Here is a 21,800-nt window from a genome sequence, read left to right as displayed (position 1 = left end):
TAAGCTGCAGATATACATCATTTGAAACATAAAAGTGTAATACCACGAGAATATACCTGTGTGTGCGGTGTGTAATATTAACAATATGTAATCAACTAAGGAACAATAGATTTAGCTAGATCCTGATTTTTTTCTCACCATTATACACCAGCTGTCATCAACGCTTTATAAGATCCATTTTTTAAAATATACTATCAACAAATACAAAAAGTACATGAAAAAGCACATGAATGTATATACCCTCAACAAATATGGAAATAATATAAAATGTAACAAGCGTATTACATTATACATACATACATACATACATACATATATATATATATATATATATATATATATATATATATATATATATATGACAACAAACGCAAAACATATTAATTAAATAAAATCGTAAGCCAGACACATTGAAAATGTGTAAACGCGCGCATTTGCAACAAATAAAGTTACTGCGCAAGAACTATTTAAGATTTATATAAATTCAATATCATGTATATATGCAATCTGTGAGATTCTCATAATTATATTTATAATACATATAACAAGTTCCATGTATTCATGTGTGTAAATAAAACGATTCTTTCTATTCCTGTAAAACTGTATGTGATCTGTAAATATAGAGCTATTGTAATGATTTGCGGGGGTCCAATAAACGGAGAATAAGTAAATCATGGTGCACAGTTATTAACTAAATATATCCATTAAACATGAAGTATCTGCAGTAACAAAGGTATCTTTTCTTTTCTTTCAAGTAAAAAATGAAACTATATTTTCGCGGAACACTTTTCATATATATATATTCCTATATAGAGATATATATATATATATATATATATATATATATATATATATATATATATATATAAATGACTTCATAACAGACTCTGTTATGAAAATGCGATATAATATTCTATGGAATGAAGATATGATATAGCTTTTTTTTTTTAATATATGTGCAGATCGAATTAATTCTAGCGTTATTTGTTTTCATACTGTGCTCATGGTGACTATATTATTGCATGATCCAGGGTGTAATGTGTTCATCTAAAGTATATATACTGAATGTAAAATGCAATAAATAACAATTAGTGGAGGTACAGTAATAACATTGACATTTCTACGTCTCACTCTAAAAGATATAGCTTATTCTCTATCAGGTACTGTGTTGGGTTTTTCTGTCATGGTAACATGCACCAGTCTGGAATATGTGTCTTGTATGTTAGTCTCAAAATGCTGCTTCTTGCTTTTTTGTGTAATACACAGAACTGCTTTATACCAGTTAACACGCTAAATATTGTACAACAGAATGTTGACGTTTAATTATATCGATTACCTAATCGTTTTAAAAACGATATTAATCTTATGAACGGAAAGAAGCCCAAGAAATATGTAAAAATCTTACGTAAATTATTCTGAGGAATAATCTCCGTTAATTATAAAAATATCGCGTCTATTAATACATACAGTCTTTAAGATCTCTTATAGAAATAAATGAAGTAAGTGAAAAATGAGATGATCTCTATTTTATGTGCTATTATAATTTGAATTATTTTGAATTATAATTCTGAGCACAATTATCTTTCCAAATATTCTTCCCATTCATAGGATCCTTCTCTAATTTAAAGTATGACATATCAATACTTCGTTTTAAACTAAAATATAAACTTACATTAAATATTTTAGGAAGCTACACTCGACAAAAATTATTTTTCATTCGCTATGCACACTAACTCCAAATGTGAAAGAAATTTAATTCTGATTTCTTAAAGAAATCAATGTTTGCTTTTTTTATATAGAAATGACATCTTAATGACACACATATGGTATATTAAAATAAAAAGAAAGAAAAAGAAAAAAAACACAAAATAAAAAATTTTCTTAACATTTCTAAAAACGCGTAGCATCTGGTTAGAGCCTTTCCCTATTTTCTTAATACTAAATATTTTTTCCTCTTGTTTACAATTAAATATTATCAATGGAAAACTTATTTTGGAATGATCAGTGTCTCTGCGCTTTCCCATTTTAAGCGATCGTCAATCCGAAACTGTTGTCAGAACGAAAATTCGTCAACTGAGTTTAGGCCATGCTTTGCCCGGCATATTTAGCAATTTTATGTTCCCAAACGCGAAGGAATGCACGTTCATATTTCTATTATACCAGTATTCAAAGTGTGATATTTTTTTATGAACATATTCACAATTAACAATTATTCTATCCTATGTACAGAGGCATTTGGAAACTTACTATTTTATTCCAATTTATTATGTTTGCGCGTCTCTTAATGTTGACATGTTCATTTAATTTTATACACACAGAATTATTCAAATATTGACAATTGATAGAAAATAACAAATTAAGCATTTTTTAAAGACTTATGCAGAAATGTTATATTGATTAAAAAATATTATTCTATTCACACAACACATATATTACTTAAAATAAAAGTTTCAAGAGATGTTATCAATTAATCCTTTTATTAATTAGCTTTAGTTTAATTTTGTAATTATTTTCGCATAAATCCATTAATTATTTTTAAAAATATGTAATTTGTTACATCCTCTACTAATCCTCCAAAGGTATTTTGAATCAATCTGTGTATACATATATATAAACGAATCCGGTAAACGTTTCAAGTATCGTCTACACGATCAATGCATTGCAACGTAACAATGCAAAGCAAGAATTTGAGAATCATGTTACTTTTATTGGAAATTGCTTACGCAGACATTTGCCTTATTCTTTGCGCACAATAAATGTATCTTGTTCATATGTATTTGTACAACGGCGATTAATACCTTGATTTGCGTTTTTGTATTTGAATTGGCTCCGACGTGTATCTGTCATACGGCCATCAACTGGTTAGAATAGTTACGTTCCTATGTGCATTTTTACTCATATGCTGAGAAATTTCAATTTTCGAAAAATCTCCTAAGAGGGATATGGGATCGAACTCGGGATCTGGCGACTGCCAGTCCGCGAGCCATACATCGCCCGACTAACGCCCTAAAATTGGACGCGGATTTTTACATTGATCGCGTATCAGACAATACTCTTTCTTGCATAACACAAGTCGCGTCGAACTTTGCACAGGTTGTTACAGTTTTGCATTGCTTTCGCTTTCGTGGAAAAATTCATTTTTTCTGTTTTCTCGCAATATTGATTCGGAACGATTGATGTGTCAACCATAAGGGAGGAGGAAACAGAAGTATAGGTATTCCTACTTACTGCATACCTCGATACCGGTGCGAAGCATTGAACACCTAAGTGTTTCGCCTAACGTATTTTCACCCGTTTGGTCCGAGTGCCGGAACAGATGCGCACGGGGCTTTTGACGATGATGAAGTCTCTCCGTCCGGACATCCTGAATTGTTATTTAAACTGCTAGTGCTACTGCCTAAAGTACAATTGACCATTGTGAGCTGCGTGCCTTCCAAATCTTGTTCCTCCTCCTCTTCTTGTTGATTATTCGAGGCGGAACTGCCTCTTCTTTTGTACTGTAATCATGAAAATTACAGATAAAGTATTAATGAACAACACGCCTCCATTGTCCACAAGATGTTAAAACTCGCAGCAATACCTGAGGGTTTTCCATAATATGAACATCTTTCGAGCCTCCATTTACTTCCCATGGCGATAGTAAGGGTTCCTTTGCACAAATTTCAAAAACTCCATTAGATTGTGCACCCTACACAACACATATCGTATATTATCTCTTGATTGAGATATATAAATTCAACTTAAGCAAATTTGTGTTCATTACCTTTGCATCGGAATGCGGATTCGTTTCGAGCGGAGATGATGGGCATAGCACTGCTAATTCAATTTCGTTCGAGGCACTGGTAGCATTCGCTTGTTGATTTACGGAAGTGGAGGATTGCTCCGCGCAACATCTGTTCCCGTTTCGCGACAGCACACGCCCATTCGTAGGCTGAGTACCGTTTCTCAACAAGCGAGAATTCTCGAACTTTCTCCGGCAATATATACTGCATAGACATATCGCGATAAATCCGATGCTTATGCTGACTCCGAGAATCACACCTGTTTTTTAATCATGATAATATGTCTCGATGAATATAATGTATCGATGAAATTAACATTATATCTGATTATTTTTATATCAAAATCTCCACTTTTTCACTCACCTAGACTTTGATCAGGCTTGAGGTTTTGTGGTGGCTTATCCTCCTTGCCGGACGGGTTGGGGACTTTCGACACTCCACCACTACTTCCACCACTACTACCTCCAGTAATAATAATGATAGGGTCCGACGGTTTCCCATAGCCGGCTTTCGTCGCTGCTCGTACCATAACAAAATACCGTTTGCCCGGAGCTAAACTCGGTAGAGTCGTTGATGTTTTATTACCGGGTACAGTCACGTTGCCCCATGTCGCCGTCAAGTCCATAGTGTACGCGACGAAATAATTTTGTATGATACCATTCACATTGCTCGGTTCCTTCCATGCGATTCGTACCTTCGTATTGTTACCCAAGAACCACTGTACCTCTTCGACTTTACCAGGAACTATATAACATTTGTTTAGAATAGATAATATTTAAAAAACCAATATAAAAATACCTATATATTGTAACAAAATAATATAATTTTATTTCTCACCATCTTCATTTGTGTAACACTCTATAGATTCACTATAGAGACTAGTTTGATTGGTGTCATGTCTAATAGCTCTTACTTTAAACTGATATAAGGTAAAAGGCTTCAGTTTGTCAACGTTTACTTTTGTATCATCTCTGTAATATATTTTAGATTTAAAAAAAAAAAACACCTTTGTGCTAGAAATTATAGTGCTAAAATTATAATTCATTTTAAAAAGAAGATTAAGCCATATACTCACATAATAAAACATTCCGAATTGTCCGAAATTAGCGCATGCACTGCATGATAACAAAGTTCAAATGAATCTATGCTATGAACATCAGACAATGTCCATGTTACATTTATGGACGTAGGTGAGACAGGAATAGCCTCCAAAGCCATTTGTATGGTATCTAAATTACAAGATTATTGCATATAAATTTTTGTCTAATTTTTATTCACTAAAAATATATTATGTTAAAATTTGATAAAAACTTACTAGCATTGAATTGTGCAGTCTCTATATGTTTTGTCAAGCAACCTGTTGCTTCGCCCAAGCTCACCATGCACAAACCCATGGTATAAGAAATATTCATATCTAGATAAAAATAAATTGCTTCATAGTTTTTATTCTGTAATGTTGTCAAAAAAGAAGAACGTCATATAATGTAAAATCTTTACCAAGATCAGTAAACAGATATTCAGTAATGTTTTGTGGCAAAAGAATAGTAGCTAATTTTTCGCCATCTTGATTTTCACAATAAATTTGCCAAGAATCAAATTTTGATTCAATTTGATCATTTTGCTTGAAATTAATTTTCCATTTCATCTAGTATCAAAAGAAATGTTTATAAGAAACAATTTAAATAATTATAAATATTTTTTAAGCTATATATATTTATATACCTTAATTATCGAAGCGTTTACAATTAATACTTGAATATCCACAATATTCCTTATAGTAAATTGATTAGATTCAGGAGATGGCATGGTCACAGTAATCCATTTCAATTGTGTTTCACTAATATTTGGCCAGCCTTGTTTTGTTTTTGCCAATACTCGAAGATCATATTGTGCTCCGGGTATCAGATCTACAGCAATAAAAAAAATACAATTATACAGTGCATCGCTTTCATAAAAAATAAGACCTAGATGTATACCTAAAAGTATGTAGTACTCAATAGTGGCAGGTAGATAAAGTATTCTGGAATATGGATGCTGATGAAGTCTCCACTGTAGTTTATATTCCACTACAATGCCGCGAGATTCCTTTTTACTCAAAGGCTCCCATGATACATTTAGTTTTGTACTACTGATTATATCCACATTCATTTTTGGTGCGGCTTTAGGAACTGAAGAAACAGATTCGTTATTTCAAAATTTAATTGAGAGAACATTACATTACATTATAAAATTAATACAGATAAATGAGAAATATTTACCACTTGGAGCTGTGGAACACAAAATGGTAGCCGATTGATCGCTAGCACCATAATTATTCCACACTCGTACATAGAACGAGTAATTTGTAAACGGTTCAAGAAGCTTTGTTACTTCTACAGATGTAGAATTTCCTGGTTCTGGTGGAGAGACTTCTTCCTTACCACCTTCTGTTATAAAAAATATGTCATATTAAATATACAAATATGCGGAATTGAACTGAATTTCTTTGAATCTCTCTATATTATACTTATCTTTAATCATAATCGAACTCACCTACAGAACTATAATGGACGGTATAAGCTGTAATACTGGTATATGGTAGAGACTTTGGTGGTTCCCACGAGATTAAGATTCTAACTGGTGAAACAGCGTGACATTTTAGAGAAGTGGGTGCGGCGGGACTATTACGCGACGTATTTACTTGCAGCCGACCAGCGGCCCAAATTTCACCCGCTGAATTCACCGCTACACATTGGTATATGCCAGAGTCAGATGGTACTGTCGCTGATATTGCTAATTCTATCTTATTGTTTTCCTTATCATAAGTCGTTCTGCGACCTATCAACATACAGAATAAGTAATTATAAGACTAAATTCAATAATTTGTTTCGTCTTTATAATTATTTTACCATTGCTAGTAATATTCATTGCGTCTTTCAGCCAATAAATTTGAGGTAAGGGTGATCCCTGTGCCTGACACTCAAATCTCGCTGTTCTTCCATTTGGACAGATTTGGTTCGTCGGCGTTTTTATAAATGATGGTGGTACCAATATGTCTACAGTTATATTCTGTAACGATTTAGACAAAAAATATATTTGGCAATATGTTTATATATGTATAATTCATTGAACATCTATATACTTCATCAAGTTAATCCACCTGTATTTCTAAATCATTGGTGATCATATTTTTTGAAGAACACAAGTAGATACCAGCATTGGAAACATTTACATTTGTTAATGACAGTATAGCAATGCCATTAGTAGAATTAAAAAGGATACGAGGTTGTGTAACATTATCTAAAAACAAAATTAAATGTATTAAATTTTGTTTAAGATTTAAATATGTGTACAAGTTTAATTTTTTAATTCTTTACCTATATAACGAGGAATAAATGACCATGTTATAAGTGGTGATGGATAACCAGATGCAGCACATGCCAGATTAAGATTTGATCCATTGAGTAGCCAATGATTGTATGAAGTCTGTGGAAATAAGAATGACGGAGTATGCGATCTGTTACCATCTGCTCTTGAAATAACTGTTAGTTTTGCTTCTCTGCTCTTTTTGGTCTTCTTTAAAAATTCATTTGTGACTATGCATCTGGAATATAACAATATTTATTTATTTAGTTTAAAATATAGAAATATATAATGGACAGAAAGAGAAAATTGAATTAAAAATTATATTATATACTTGTATGAGCCAGCATCTGATAGTTTCGTTGCACTTATATACAGAACACCTGGTGGTATCATAGAATACTTTGATTCGTTATGATAAGATAACAATGTTTCATTATGCTGCCACGTAATATTGGGTGGGAAAGGAACGCTGTCTATCAAGCAAGACAATCTTGCAACTTCACCTTCTTGAACAGTAATATTTTCTGGAGATTCTTTAAATGCATGTGCAAACTCTGTAACATATAATATTTGTTACAGTAATTATAATATTCTAGATTTCTTAAAAGAAATTTAATACATTCATATATATAACATTCATATATATTATATTCACCTGCTATTTGAATAAATGTAGGAGCTGACCGTTTTAAACCTCCAAACCTGGTAAGTGTTACACAACGATATTCATCCTTATTGTGGTTCTTAGCATTAACAATACTATTCCTTTCCTTTTCTTTGAACTTTTGCATTTGAAAATTTTGTTTCTATAAATATAATAGTCAATGTATAATTTAATTTTTTATATACATCATAATCCAACAATAATAAATCTATCAATGTATATACTGGCTTGTACCTTGTAAAAGTGAAGAGAGCCATTGGAAAGAAGAACACAGCGAGTAAGACCACATGGAGGTGCTGGTATTCCATTGTGCAACCAAAATATAGTCTCGTTTGACCCAGCTATACAACTAAGCGTGATTCCCTTTTTTCCTAGTATCACATGGCCACTAGGTTGAATTTCCAGTGTTAATCCAGACTCATTAGTTAAACCAACATCAGAACTATCTGGTTTAGACACGTTCCTATCACTGATGTTTCCTCCAATACCCTTAACACCTGTCAAACAAACAGTTTGAAAATAACAATAGTTGAAGAAGAAGCATCTGATGAATAAACAAATACGCACTATCAGATTGCAGTTTTCTCTTTAAAAATTTGCTATCGCACAAAACACTTTAACTGATGTTTAGTCCAAAATAGATCTATTCGCTACTCTCTCATTACATTAGAGAATATATTTACTTTGGACATTTCAATTTTAATTTAAGAAACAAATCATATAAAATTTTTATATTAAAAAAACGATATCATAAATTGCTTTTGCAAATTGCTTTTCCATGACATATGGCGAATGTCATCGATGAAGGAATGAATTTACAGCAATTCATGTACAAAACGGCGAGCTCTCGAGAACGTCGACGATGTTTGGACAATGTGCGCATACAACCAGTACATCGTCGTTCGATCCGCGATAATCTATATTCCCTGCCGGAAAAGCGTACTACCGACACGAAGATCGGTGCCAGAGGGAAAAGCGTAAACATACAGATAGAGCGGCCGACACGCACCTGCGGCACAAGCTGGCTTCAGCACTTCCGTAATCAAGACGCTCAGCAAGAGAACTCGCGCCGCCATATATCCGCGCTCATCGGCAACGACACGTATGTGTGTATGTGTTTGCGCTCTCGTTTGTATGTATATAGTTGTTTCACTGGCAGAGGAGCGCGGCGGCCGAGGCGCGCCGTCGTCGATTCGTTTTCTTCGACTTCCTCGTCGTCGTCGTCGTCGAGCTGCTCGCGGGCAAAATTCGTCGCCGCATGTTTGACGTCGATCGGGCCGGCCTCGTCGGAGCCGAGAAAGGATGGAGCATCCGCTGCCGCCGGCCGTTCCGTTCGCCGAGCTGGAGCGCCCTTCTCCCCCTCCCCCTCTCTCTGATAACCGAAGAACCTACCCCTCCCCACCCCTCGCGCTCTTTTTCACTTCGCGTGTGTATATACGCTCACATCGTCTCGACCGGCGCGGCAGCGGCGGCGCGCTTTATCCGATCCCGAAAAGCCGACGGACGCGTAGAAGAGGATCGGAAACTGCGATGCGGAAGCGAACGAAAATCCCGTGACACTCGTGCGATTCGATGACACCCAGACACAACACCGTTGATCACCGCTTACGGGGGGAGGCCTGTCTCCAAAGTCCTCTCGTTTGCGTTGCGGTGCGTCCTCGTCCCTTTTCAGCACGCGACTCCTTCGTTCCTGCTTGCCATCTTGCCGTCCCTCGGGCGTCCTCGTTCTTTACCGCCTCCTAGCAACGCGAGAGGGAGATTCGAACACCGGCGACCGCGCCTTCCGAGGGAAAGATAGGCGCCGAGATACTGATCGGCGAAGCCGAATCTTGTCGAAGAGATCTCAGATGACAGATGTTTTAGGACACCTATATTTTGACAGAACAAGAGGATATATTAGTTGTCATTGGCGCGGCTCGTAAGATTCGCAAGGTGCATTTATTCTGTAAAAAAGGAAATCGCGGAATGAGAAATTCAGTTGACGAACGAACGATTACCATTCAGTAAAATCGTCGCAGAATTATATATCATTGTAAAATCAATCATAAATGTATATGTCGTATAAGCATATCTGTCAAACTTGAAGATAACGCTGTAAATTGTAAAATTAATAGCGCGCGCGCGTTGTTAAAAATAATTATATTATACCAAATCGATAATGTCATTCTTTCTGTGACCATAATCAGGAATATTTATCCACGCAGGCTTGTGAAATCTCTTTTATCGAGCAAGGATAATTCAAAAAGAAAAAATTTACATTAATTTCATTTTCAGAGTATTTATATTAGATCAAAAAAAGTTAATATAAAAAAAAAATTGATTTTATGTATGTGTTTGCGCATGCTATTTTTCAAATACAAAAAATATTTCTTTTATATTTTTTATTATTTTTAAATTTTTCTTTTATTTTTTTGATATTGTTACCCAATGAGCAGGACAATATTTTTGAAAATGTTTTTAAAAACATTTTTATTGAATTTGCAAACAATTAATTGCACAATATATAATTATTGAATAATAAATATTAAAAATATGTTTACAAAATATTGTCTGTGCATTGGATGTTCATATAAACATTTTTTTAATGATTAAAACTTAATTATTTTAATTATTTTAATATTTTTTAAAATATTTTTAAAAATTTATAAAAATGCATTTTTTAAAATATTGTCTGTTCAATGAGTATAACAGACTAAAGAGTTTAATATATTTTCTATATTTCTTTACTAAAGTGAAAAATCCTGTTGGAAAAAAATATTGCTAAAAAAGAGATTTTGTTTTGACTAAAATTGATCACTTTGTTAGATGGAAATTTTGTCGACTTATATATAAATTCAATTTGAATATCAATACAATGATAGAATTATTCCTTATATATACAAGAGCTGCATTCCGGTTTTTTTTCCCCGTCTCTGCTGCCAATCATACTTATTTCTCTATGATAGCAATCGCGTGCGAGAGAAATCGCGCAATCGTGTTTTATGTATATATCTTGCAGTCATTTTGTTTCCACAAAAAGAAGCACGGCATAAAAGTGCTATATGTCGTACATACATATCGATGAGAATGACGACGACAACGAATCGATCAAAGACTCGGTGATACTCGCGAGAAAACCGGTTTACTCGACAATTTTCCGACTGTGCCCATGACCTTAACATTACTTTCACTTATAGGGAAAGTTTCCTCCCTGATGCTGGAGGGGTTGCTCCCCATCAGTCGCGACGACGGGGAGAAGATATGTGAGTCGTAAAAAAAATTAGGCGAACCTTCATTAAGGAAACCTTCATTGATTCATTTGAAATCATCGTTTTTCTTTTCCCTTTCACAACCATTGAACTTCTTTCAACTTCTCCTTTTCTCAGCGGAGGGCTGCAAAGAAAATTTAAATTTCTCTTTCACAAAAGGTGATATTGGTCATTGTTCATGCAAACAAAAGAAAAATCTTCCGATCTGGAACAGGTTCGATTTCATATGGCGAGATAAAATGACAATAATTACATCTCTAGATAAATAACTATTGTTCGCGTCGTCCTCGTTGAAGGAACACCGTTATTTCGCGATCACCCATAATGACACCTCGTCCGATTCAATCTGTCCCGTCGTGCCTTTCACGTTGGGCGAGCACGAAATAGAAACCGCTGATTTCCGTCATCGTCGTCATCGTCATCGCATGCGTAAAAGAGGAAGAAAAGACGGGGCCGCGTTCGCGAAAGTCTTTCCTTGCGTTTGTCCGGTTCAGAGATTATCATGCTAGTAGGACAACGGTGATGTCTTTGACGTCTTGGCGAAACAAATTAGCACAATTTGTCATATCTGTTGTCAGCTCTTTAAAATTAATCGCGTCCTTCGAACAGGGCTCGAAATATCTATCGATTGATTCGGCGTAGATCGTTATCTCGTTGACGACGCGAATCTTTTCGCGGCGCTTTTATAGAATTATGCAAATGATTCATATTGTTGATTCTTAATCCATGAATAAATTAAGATTATATGTGAAAGTGAGAGCGAGATATGGACAAACTATATGGACAAAGTTAGAGATGTACAAAAACTGTTTTTTTTTTCTAATTATTAAAAAAAATAATTTTTTTTTCATTATTTTTTTAAATAAAATGTTATTTTCCTTTATATTTTTTTTAAGATAATTTAAAAAACTAAAGTTCTTATATTTTTAATTAATTTTTTTTCGAAAGTATTTTTAATGGATTAATAAGTGACAAATTACATTAAACTCGACACGATTTAAATAATTTTCAATTAGATATATAACAAAAATTTTTGTTAATTAAAAATATTAATTGCATAACTATAGCTATACCTATAGCCAATTGGAATGCGAACTACATTTAAAATAACAATTCAAATCTAAAAAATAATAAAAAATCAATTTGCAATAATCAAAATACAAAGATATTAAATATCTAAAAAAAAAATAAAAAAAAAATTTGAAAAAAGACGAGGCTTGTTTTTTTTTCTATTTACATCTTTAGACAAAGTTCATACGATAAAGAATATTCGATTGTTCGAAGAAGAAGATGACTACATTTTTTTTATTTGTGCGATATATGGTCATATCCTGTTTTTTTTTTAACGAAATTCGATTTCCGCGCTCTGAAATAGATAAGAAATTTAAAGGAATCAATCGAGAAGCGATCACCAACCTGTTGCATCGAGGCCTAATCATCTGATAATGTTAGTTTCACCTTTCTTCATCTTCCGTTTTATGCACAAATGTGAAAGGTGCCTGCGAGGTATAATTGTAGTCCTGATATTAGAATCGCATGTGGAACATCCTGTGCGCGAGTAAGTCGATTTCCAGTTAGTCGAGTTATCAGCGAATCTCATTTCTCATTTTATTCTCATCGACGTGCGTCTAGAGAAAAGCAAAATCGCATTTTGCCGATATTACGAGGAATATATTATTCATGGAGTTCTTGAAATGCTTTTATAGGTTTCACATATGCTATTAGAGCGTTACCTGTAACACATTATACACATTCATGAAGCATTGTGTTAAACAAGAGACAAAGGGTTCTCAATGCATTAGAAAGGTTAAATAGTCGTAAAATATATTTTTTTTCTCTCGTTGTGATTCCTTTGAAAGTAGAGGTAAAATGGTGCATTTATTGCTCTATTATATGCAAATATTTTTTTATTTCTTTCTTCTTTCATTGAAATCTTTTAACTCTGTCTTGCCGCGAAGAGAGAAAACTGATTAAAGAATTCATAGCTGAATGCAAAAATAATTTGGACGTGTGAATCGAAGACAATTTTGAATAATCGAATGAAGGGGTGGGGAGAGAGGAGGGAGTTAGATAAGGCAAATGCCGAGAGAAATAATACAGGATGAAATAAAAAAATATTTTTTACATTTTACTTCCTATTTTCTCCATCAATGAACTTCGAACTGAGAATCTTTTATGTCTATTTAATGTATTGTTTCTCAAATGCATGTAATAATACGCAGATTAGAGTCATTGGCGAGGAAACGATTATGACAATAAAACGATGCATCTTTAAAGACAAAGCACATTTTAACTACCTGGTGCCTGATAAACAAACGTCTGAGGAAAAAAATGAAAAGCATGAGAGCGCGAGGAGAAAGAGCGTGGCTATAAAGCGATCCAGTTTCATTGAAATTCTCAGTTTGTCGTATACGTATCGCACAGCAGACGAACATCCCCGACCGAGTGTGCGACGATATGAAGGCGTGGTTGATATTGCAAGTAAATGTCCAGCGAGTAGATACCTTGATAACGGATTTAAAAAATTCTATCGTCGAGTTAACATCTCGGAAATTTGGATTTTACGACGAGTCAACGAAGCAAGATATCTCGCCGAAATTATATTAATATTCGATTCCATTCGATTATGATTTACAAGTTGATATAGATACGTAATCCTCGTTAGTACAACACGAACAAAATTCGGCGAACGAAATATAATTTTAATCGACATATATTATGTGTGAGATACGAGTTTGTTGTTGACAGTTGCTACATATGCGCGATCGAGTACAGAATGTAGATAAAACGGAAAGAAATATAAAAATTAATAGTTATGGTGATTTGCAGTTGGTGTTGCTCGTGATGCTACTGGCTGGACCTTCGGAGGAATTTTTTTTTGAATAGTGAGTGACTTTTGTATTTTCTTCCTGCAAGATTATTAAAGCCTTCGAAAGGAATAAATGTATCTAAATAATATGTCAATTAATCTTAATTAAAGTTTTACAAGGTGAATTTCTCTTAAATTTATTTATATTATTACATTATATATTATATTATATATTATATTATATTATATTTATATTATATTTTATATTTATATCTTAAACATTTATATATTTATGTAAAATTATTTGAAAAGTAATTTTTATCAATTCTAAAACTTAGTTTTCAAAAGAACTTTTAGTTTCAATCATATATAATTCAAAATCTATTGATGCTTTATCTTTATTAGATATTATCTATTTTTATTAGATATTATTTATTTTTATTAATTATTTATTATTATTAATTTTAAAAAAAAATTAAATCGAAATAAATCAAAGAATCTTCATTTTCATTAATTTTGACTATACGAGATTTTTTTTAAATCCCTGCTTTTAAATCTCAATTATATTTGTAATATGTTCTCTTATATATTTTAGTTCAAAGAAGGCTTTACAAGAGTTCTTCCAATCTCTGAAAGCAAAAAAGCCGCCACCCAAGTCGAATATACAGCATTATCATGTGCATTATTACCCGATACCTTACTCTATGTTAGTATGGCCGAAAATCCCAGTTAAACGAGACCTCGACAGACTCTATGAGTATGTTCGCATTCTATTAATATTAAATAGAAAAAATATTAAACTCGTTTCTCCTCGCGGTTGCATCCAACGAGACGTCAATTCACCTTCATAAACACTTCACCTTCATAAAAACTTATTAGTGTGACGTATTCGGGAAAGTAATATTTCAAGTTTTTTATCACTTCATCGCCTTTTATGGAATTCATTTCGATCTCTCGCTGTTAATCTTTTAGTTCTATTTGTAAATAAAATTAATACCAGCGTGACTGGTCGACGATTTATCTGAGTAACTATTTTCTAGCGATACGTCGTTTGCATGGTCGGATTACAGCAAGTATTTACCTAATCCTTCGACAATTATATCGGATCTTCAACAACTATTGGACGCAGACACTCCAAGTGAGTTCGAATAATATATATTTCACGGAAGAAGTTAATTGTCATATTAGTTTACTTAAATAATTGTGAAAAAAAAAGAAAAAAACTCGCGTAAATCAATATCATCTTTTTTTTTCGCAGCATCGGACGACACGCAAGCTTCGATCGATCGTAACGGCCAGGGATTACTATTGCAAGTTCCTGTCAACCAACAATTCATGGTTCATTTGCTGAGGAGATCGCAACAACGACAACTGGCAAAAGCGATGACTTAGAATAGTCGCCAAGTACATTCTCGTCCATTCATTCAAATTAGTAATGAACGCCACGATAAACTTTCTTTAACTTTAGATTTAGATTAGTTAATTAAAATCTAGCTTTCAAACGCTTATCCGATATGTATAAATATTTTGATGACCTATTATTTATTAGAAGCGTAGACATCTCAAAACGTCTGCGTTTTTATTTTGTATTTTTACATATTTGTACCAGATTGCATGCCAGTTGAAAGAGTTAAAAATAAATGTAAATTATTACACGCTTAGGGTTTCTGACGGTTTCTGCAAATCATCCGCGAGTAAGAGTGCCGGAAGTTGTTTACACTTTTTAGCCGCCTTGGCGTGAAACTTCGGCGTGCACGGATGAGGTCGCGGAATTATCTTTTTCTGCAATAAACCAGGCGGTAATTCGCGCAATTTCGGTACGATCGAAACGTCCTTCAATTTTCTTCGTTCGATGCGAATCTTCTGTCGCGTCTCGTAATCTTCCTGCAGCTTCGACGCCAGTTGTGTCATGTACTTACGATCCGTTAATCGTACTACGTGACTTCCCATCAGCATCGTTAATCGTGATCTTACGGGAACGTAACTAAATCTGCGTCGATAAATCCCGCTTCGATTAATTGAAGGTTACTCGAAAATCGGTGACGAGACCTACCCGTATTTCACGCAATCCGTTTCCCACCATGGTGGAGGCGCATCGTACAGGTCTACAGCCAACAGGAACATATTCAATTTTGCGCGATAATTTTTTTTTTTACTTTTATTTAAAAAATTTTAACCTAAAATTTCTCACAACCCGTCCCGAATAATTCCATTCTGAATAAAAAAATGTTCTCTCGCAATTTAAGCGTTTTTTGTTTCCTTAGCCCTTTGCATGATCGATATCACTATGTTATCGAGAGATTTTTTTGTAAATACTACAGACTTCTATTATTATTCTCCATAGACATAGAAATTATATATTAAATAATATTATATGTGTAAATTAAATATAATAAATATTAAAATTAATATTAATTAAATATATTATATTTTATAATATATTTTTATGTCTATGTTATACCTAGACTACTATGTCTCATATAATGACATATATTTATAAATTAAAACTTTTATATGAAATATTGCAGCTTTTTTTCAAAGATAAATATTGATTAACAGCCTGAATGCGATAAAAAGACAAAATTGAACTTCCAGTAAATATGATACAATCTGTAATAAACATTTTATATATATTATTATATATTATTATTATTAATTTATATATGTATATTTTTATATATTAATCCTACTTACATATATGTATCTATATATTCTGCTCAATTGTAAATAGCTGACTTGGCTTCATCTGTCACATTGCTGTTAGCAGTCTAGGTATAACATATAGAAATCTGTGGTAAACACTTTTAACTTTCAAATGTAATATTATTATATTTAATATTCGTCTTTGTTTTAGAAAACAAACTTAATATCATGTATTTATAATCTGGCAGAGAAACTTTTTCTGTTTAATCGTGCGTAAATAATACCCGATGGCTTATCCATGGGTAGGTAAACTTCTTTGTTTTGCCCTTGTACGAGTTTGGAGAATTTGCTGAGATCCAGATCGAAATAATGCTTGTTCGGCATTTGCATCTCGATGCTATAAATCTGTAAATATTTTATATATTCTCATAGTATACATAAAAATATATTAAAGTAACATAAGATAATTCGATATATTCAAAATATTATAAAATATATATTAGATACTGCAAAAAAAGTTACGATAAAATACGATAAACTGTTTAAACATTAAATAATCATATTTACTTGCTTGACTTTGTCAAGTATAGATTTTTCCGTGAGATAAAGCGTATTTTGCACACTAGGTGAGTAAATTCCTGTGTCCGGGGGACCTGCAAAATTCTCCATAATACAATCCCTCACCGTGTACCACACCTTATCGAAATCCACACCGGTAGCGGTGGAGAAGTCCCAGGTAGTCGTTACGACAGTACTGAAAATACGATCGTTCATGTCTGGTAACGTTCTATAGTCGTCCTGAATGAAATCCGTGAACGAGCTCTGTGTAGTCTTCAATAGTCGCAGTCCCTTCAATCCACCGCGAATTCGTGGAGATTCTAGGATCGTGTTAATCGCGAAATTTAATCAACGAATTAATTTCTTAATTAAAATTCTTAATTTTCCAATACTTTAGTTCTGCGCCGTGATTATCGAGTTTTTTCTCCTCACTTTAATTTCTCAAACCAATTTTATCGGAATATAAACTAAATGACACAAGAATTCGACATAAGCATGCGTTTCTTTTTTTTCCAATAATTCATACCATTTCTGAGCTGGCTGACTTGGCAATATCGCGTCGCGGTGGGGCTCATGACAAAGGCGTGATTGTGAGGTACTTTATCAACGTAATGTCTATTCCACGGATATTCCTCGACATTGATACTGACTTCCGCTATCTGCTCGTACGTATAGAGAAAGTGAGAGCAAAGGAGAAGAGCGAATTCTTCGGGCGATCGAATGCCGTGCTTCTTCGCCATAAGATAAACCGTGTTCTTCTGGCTGTCAGTCGCGATGATATCGTGATTGTCACCCTCCATGTAATCCTTCTGGGAGATCAGACGCAAGTGCGTGTCCACTTCGTATTCGCGAATTTCATGATGTAACGCATTGTCCCGGCGCACATACAACAACTTGACGTTATTCTTACCGTAACCATAAGCGCCTAATTCATACTCGTCCCTAAACACAAATTTAGATTTATTTATTTTTAATTTTATTTAAATTTTATTAATTTAAATTTTTCCCTCTTCTCTCTTTCTAATTTATCTTTTTTGACACTAAAGTTTTTTATCATTCCATAATGCGATACATTATCTCGATGCACGTATAATAAATCATGTAATTACCTAATTCGTATTCGTATTTATCTACTAAAAAAAAAAAAACATTTTTGAAATTTTAATTGAATTGCATTTTTTTTATTATTTAAATTCTCTGTTTTTCCCAAATTAATTTTTTCACATTAAATTCATCATTTGCGCTTATCTATATATATATATATATATATATATATATATATATATATATATTTATGCATTAATTATAAATATTCAATTTATTTATTTATTCAATATTTAAAGAAAAGAGACAATACCTTTTTTCATTCTGATAAACGGTGAGATTCGGTTGCACGTCTCTTGCGGAACTCGATGATTCTCTTATCGAACTATTAAGGGAATACTCATTGTTATTCTGCATACGAGAAAGTGTTCCTTTGAGCGGAAACATTCTTGTACACGCTTTTGGATAAAAACTAACTCGTGTACTATGCTATATGTTATTAGCGTGTATAAGAGAAAAGCAGCAAAAAATCACAGCCCGCTGCAATTTTCCGTCCTTCGATTTCACTGTCGAAACATTTTGCTGGGCAAAATCCTATCTTATATAGAACGCGCTTTGCATTTTTTTTTTCACTTACAGACAGATTAGAATTGACCCGTGATCTTGTAATCTTGCAATGCCAGCACACATCGTCAATAATAATCGGCAATTCGACGGGACACCAAGATAATAAAAATTTAAAAAAAGACCCGTGATTTTGTTGTATAGATAATCGTTCGATCGTTTCGTGCTTTATTCCGAGAAGTATTGATCATATTTGTTATAATTACTTGGAAAATCGCGTTGAAAAATATATATCGATATTGAGAAATATCGTGCAACCTCTACGATTCCCCGAAATTGACGTCAAATCGATAGACGCATCATAAATAAATAATAAACTGTCAACATGCACAACTTTCAAAAGATATTTATATTAATATTTATTAATAATACTGTTTTTTTATTAATATCAATTGATAAAATTTATATATTATATTATTTATATATATTTTATTTATACATTATTTATGTATTTATGTAATATTCATACATTATTTATACTTTATTTGCCATGAAAACGCGGTTGCTAAAATTCTTTTTCGTTAATCGGTAAATACTCTTTATTTTACGCACACGCGGAATAAATTATATCGCGAAACTAAACGCGATTATATATTGCGAGAGTAACGTAAGCGCGTATACACACAAATAAGAAGTTAAATAAATTATAAATTGTACTCCCTCTCGGGAGCCTCCTTCTCTCTTGTTCCTTCATAATACTAGCACACACTCGCTCGCGCAAGTATAATTATTTATATTACGCAAATTAGAATACAATAATCAGCATTTTGCATAAGATTAGATATTAATCATACTTGACGCGCATTTTACGATACTACGACGTAGAAAAGTTACGCAAGAAAAGCACTTATGATGTATATTCAGTTATTTCTATAAGTCTAAATATATTTTTACATTTAATCAATCATTTTTTTTCACGCGCGTGTTATTTTTTTAAATACAAAAATGCCGAAAGCTTACAGGTTTAATTTGAGTGTATTCGGCATAGATTATTCTTGCGGAAATAAACACAATTAATTTTTGACAGGTAATATAAACTGTAAATTAAATAAAAAATATAAATAAGAAATTAAATAAATTATAAATTGTACTCACTCCTAATGTTGCTCTGTCTGATACTTTCTCGGGAATTTTCTCCTCCTCTCTTGTTCTTCACAGCATTAACACAACACTCACTCGCGAAAATGTATAATTATTTACGTCTGCACGTGCTAGAAACAATAATCAGCACAACATTAGTCATACGTAACGTGTATTTTACAACATTGCCATTAAAGAATAGCCAAGAAAGGTATTATTATTATTTATAACAAAGCTACGAACCATTATATATACGCGATGTATCACAAATTAATTTAAAAAATGAATTTTAAACGAATCGGTTAATTAAAATGCAATGAGCTGCCCGAAAATCGAAACACATTATTGTAAACACGTTATATTATTTATATATATTATATTATAACATATTAATAACGCGTAAACCGTGCAAAATATACATATAATATTAATACGTATTATAAGAAAACTGTATTACATCACGTTTCGAGAAATAATGAAATGATGACACTTGTTCGAACGTCGCCGTCGCGGCGAGAATAACAAAGTCATGGTTGTAAACAAAGCGTCATAAAAAGCGAACACATCGTACAACAGTTAACTTGTTGACATCAAATATAACGTATTATAAAATATTCAACACGTTACAAAATGAATTTTTAAACGATTTTTGCTTGCTCCAATCATTCGTGTATTACAACGCGCAAATATTAATTATTTTTTTTTTATGAAAACGTTAAAAACCATACTATTTCGATACTTTAATTCGTTTTATATTCTAGACTTATTTTTTCATTTTCCAAACAATATAAATAGAGAAAGATGTATGTTTAATACGAAATATGTTTTTTTTATTTTGATAGCTTTTTAATATTATTGTATGGCCAAAACATTGTTATTAAAATATATCAAACATATCAAAATCACGTTCGTTTATCTAAGCAAGTGATTCGCATACTTATTCATTTAATATTAAAATCGGAACGATAGAATAGCGATTATTAATCATCAATCAAATTTAGTAATAGAATTAGAGATTAGAGTGATAATTATTTCAATAAGACGTACCAAGCTTTACTACGATCAGTGCGGCATGGTGGGGGAACCCCTACTCCATCAATGAGACATAGTAGGAGCAGCCCCACTCTATCAATGAGACGTAAAGGGAAAAGCCCCATTCCATCAATGAGACGTAGTGGGGTGTCTTTTACTACGATCGTACGGTGTAGTGGGGATGTACTTCACAGGCTTCACTCTTCACTACGACGAAGTCATCGAGGGGGGAAGGATCGGGATCGATGCGAAGTTATTCTGTCGATAAATCGAAAATCAAACGTTATTAATCTTTCTCGTACATTAACTCGTATTAGCTCGTAATATTAATTCGTATATTATTAAATTATTTTGTGATCTTAAAATTCGTGTATTTTTTTATATTCATCTTTAAAGAAATAATTATTAATCTATAAATATCAAATTTGAACAATAACTTTCTCTCTATTGCTTCGATTGCGAATGAATAAACACGCGAATCACGCGAATTAAATCGAAACAAATATCTTGGGGGATAAATTTCGAGTAGAGATCGAAATGGCAAGAGATAAATGTTACATAATATCGTTGCGTTATATTTACGGGCGATAATTATTTTCGTATCTTATATATGATGCTCGAATTAGAATATATCTTTCGTCACAATTTCGAACTTTGCCAATTTTAATATAATTTATATTTATCATTATCGAATCGAGAGCGCGCCGTGACGCACAAATCGAATGATTAAAGAAGAACAATCGTTTCGCGTTCATTTATTTTGTTAAATATTTCGCGATGTGAATATTTTGTGGCGCATTAAATATTTTATGAATGACGCACAATGAATTCGGGGCATATCCTTTACAAACCGCGTGACCTTTGACCTTGTTATTTACGTCGCGAGTGTGTCATTTCTTTCGTCGCTCCTCAAAACGCGTTATATTAAATATTTTCTGTATTATTAGTAATACGTATATTTCGCAAAGCTT

At 33.0% G+C, this 21,800-nt stretch overlaps 3 protein-coding genes across 7 annotated transcripts; 1 reads left to right on the top strand and 2 right to left on the bottom strand.

The window, feature by feature from the left end:
* Positions 1–364: 364 nt before the first annotated feature.
* Positions 365–20,989, bottom strand: LOC126855861 (protogenin-like). 4 transcript variants are annotated; one of them, XM_050603890.1, is made up of 22 exons: positions 20,845–20,989; positions 19,813–19,928; positions 12,456–12,772; positions 8,801–9,659; positions 8,026–8,288; positions 7,783–7,933; positions 7,459–7,681; positions 7,139–7,365; positions 6,922–7,061; positions 6,671–6,830; positions 6,315–6,599; positions 6,041–6,208; positions 5,759–5,950; positions 5,505–5,689; positions 5,280–5,427; positions 5,098–5,196; positions 4,858–5,011; positions 4,620–4,753; positions 4,146–4,526; positions 3,764–4,041; positions 3,581–3,688; positions 365–3,497 (listed from the first exon to the last, which is right to left on the bottom strand). In XM_050603890.1, the coding sequence occupies exons 4-22, from the start codon at positions 8,865–8,867 to the stop codon at positions 3,288–3,290; spliced, it is 3,573 nt and encodes a 1,190-aa protein (XP_050459847.1). In that variant the 5' UTR covers positions 8,868–9,659; positions 12,456–12,772; positions 19,813–19,928; positions 20,845–20,989; the 3' UTR covers positions 365–3,287. The 4 variants fall into 4 exon arrangements, with proteins under 4 accessions (XP_050459847.1, XP_050459846.1, XP_050459849.1 ...); XM_050603889.1 differs by lacking the exon at positions 20,845–20,989 and adding an exon at positions 20,041–20,155; XM_050603892.1 differs by lacking the exon at positions 20,845–20,989 and adding an exon at positions 20,041–20,155 and having other exon boundaries at positions 3,581–3,649.
* LOC126855890 (uncharacterized) lies at positions 13,171–16,088 on the top strand. The gene is made up of 5 exons (XM_050603953.1): positions 13,171–13,520; positions 13,869–13,924; positions 14,444–14,605; positions 14,889–14,986; positions 15,107–16,088. The coding sequence occupies exons 1-5, from the start codon at positions 13,497–13,499 to the stop codon at positions 15,238–15,240; spliced, it is 474 nt and encodes a 157-aa protein (XP_050459910.1). The 5' UTR covers positions 13,171–13,496; the 3' UTR covers positions 15,241–16,088.
* LOC126855881 (uricase) lies at positions 15,387–19,017 on the bottom strand. 2 transcript variants are annotated; one of them, XM_050603944.1, is made up of 6 exons: positions 18,731–19,017; positions 18,407–18,478; positions 17,576–17,991; positions 17,059–17,369; positions 16,543–16,896; positions 15,387–16,458 (listed from the first exon to the last, which is right to left on the bottom strand). In XM_050603944.1, exons 1-5 carry the CDS (start codon positions 18,781–18,783, stop codon positions 16,726–16,728), a joined length of 1,023 nt encoding a protein of 340 aa, XP_050459901.1. In that variant the 5' UTR covers positions 18,784–19,017; the 3' UTR covers positions 15,387–16,458; positions 16,543–16,725. The 2 variants fall into 2 exon arrangements, with proteins under 2 accessions (XP_050459901.1, XP_050459900.1); XM_050603943.1 differs by lacking the exon at positions 18,731–19,017 and having other exon boundaries at positions 18,407–18,687.
* Positions 20,990–21,800: the final 811 nt, after the last annotated feature.

The sequence above is a fragment of the Cataglyphis hispanica genome, chromosome 17 (assembly GCF_021464435.1).
Source record: "Cataglyphis hispanica isolate Lineage 1 chromosome 17, ULB_Chis1_1.0, whole genome shotgun sequence".
Classification (NCBI taxonomy): domain Eukaryota; kingdom Metazoa; phylum Arthropoda; class Insecta; order Hymenoptera; family Formicidae; genus Cataglyphis; species Cataglyphis hispanica.
This window is presented reverse-complemented; position numbering and strand designations above follow the sequence as displayed.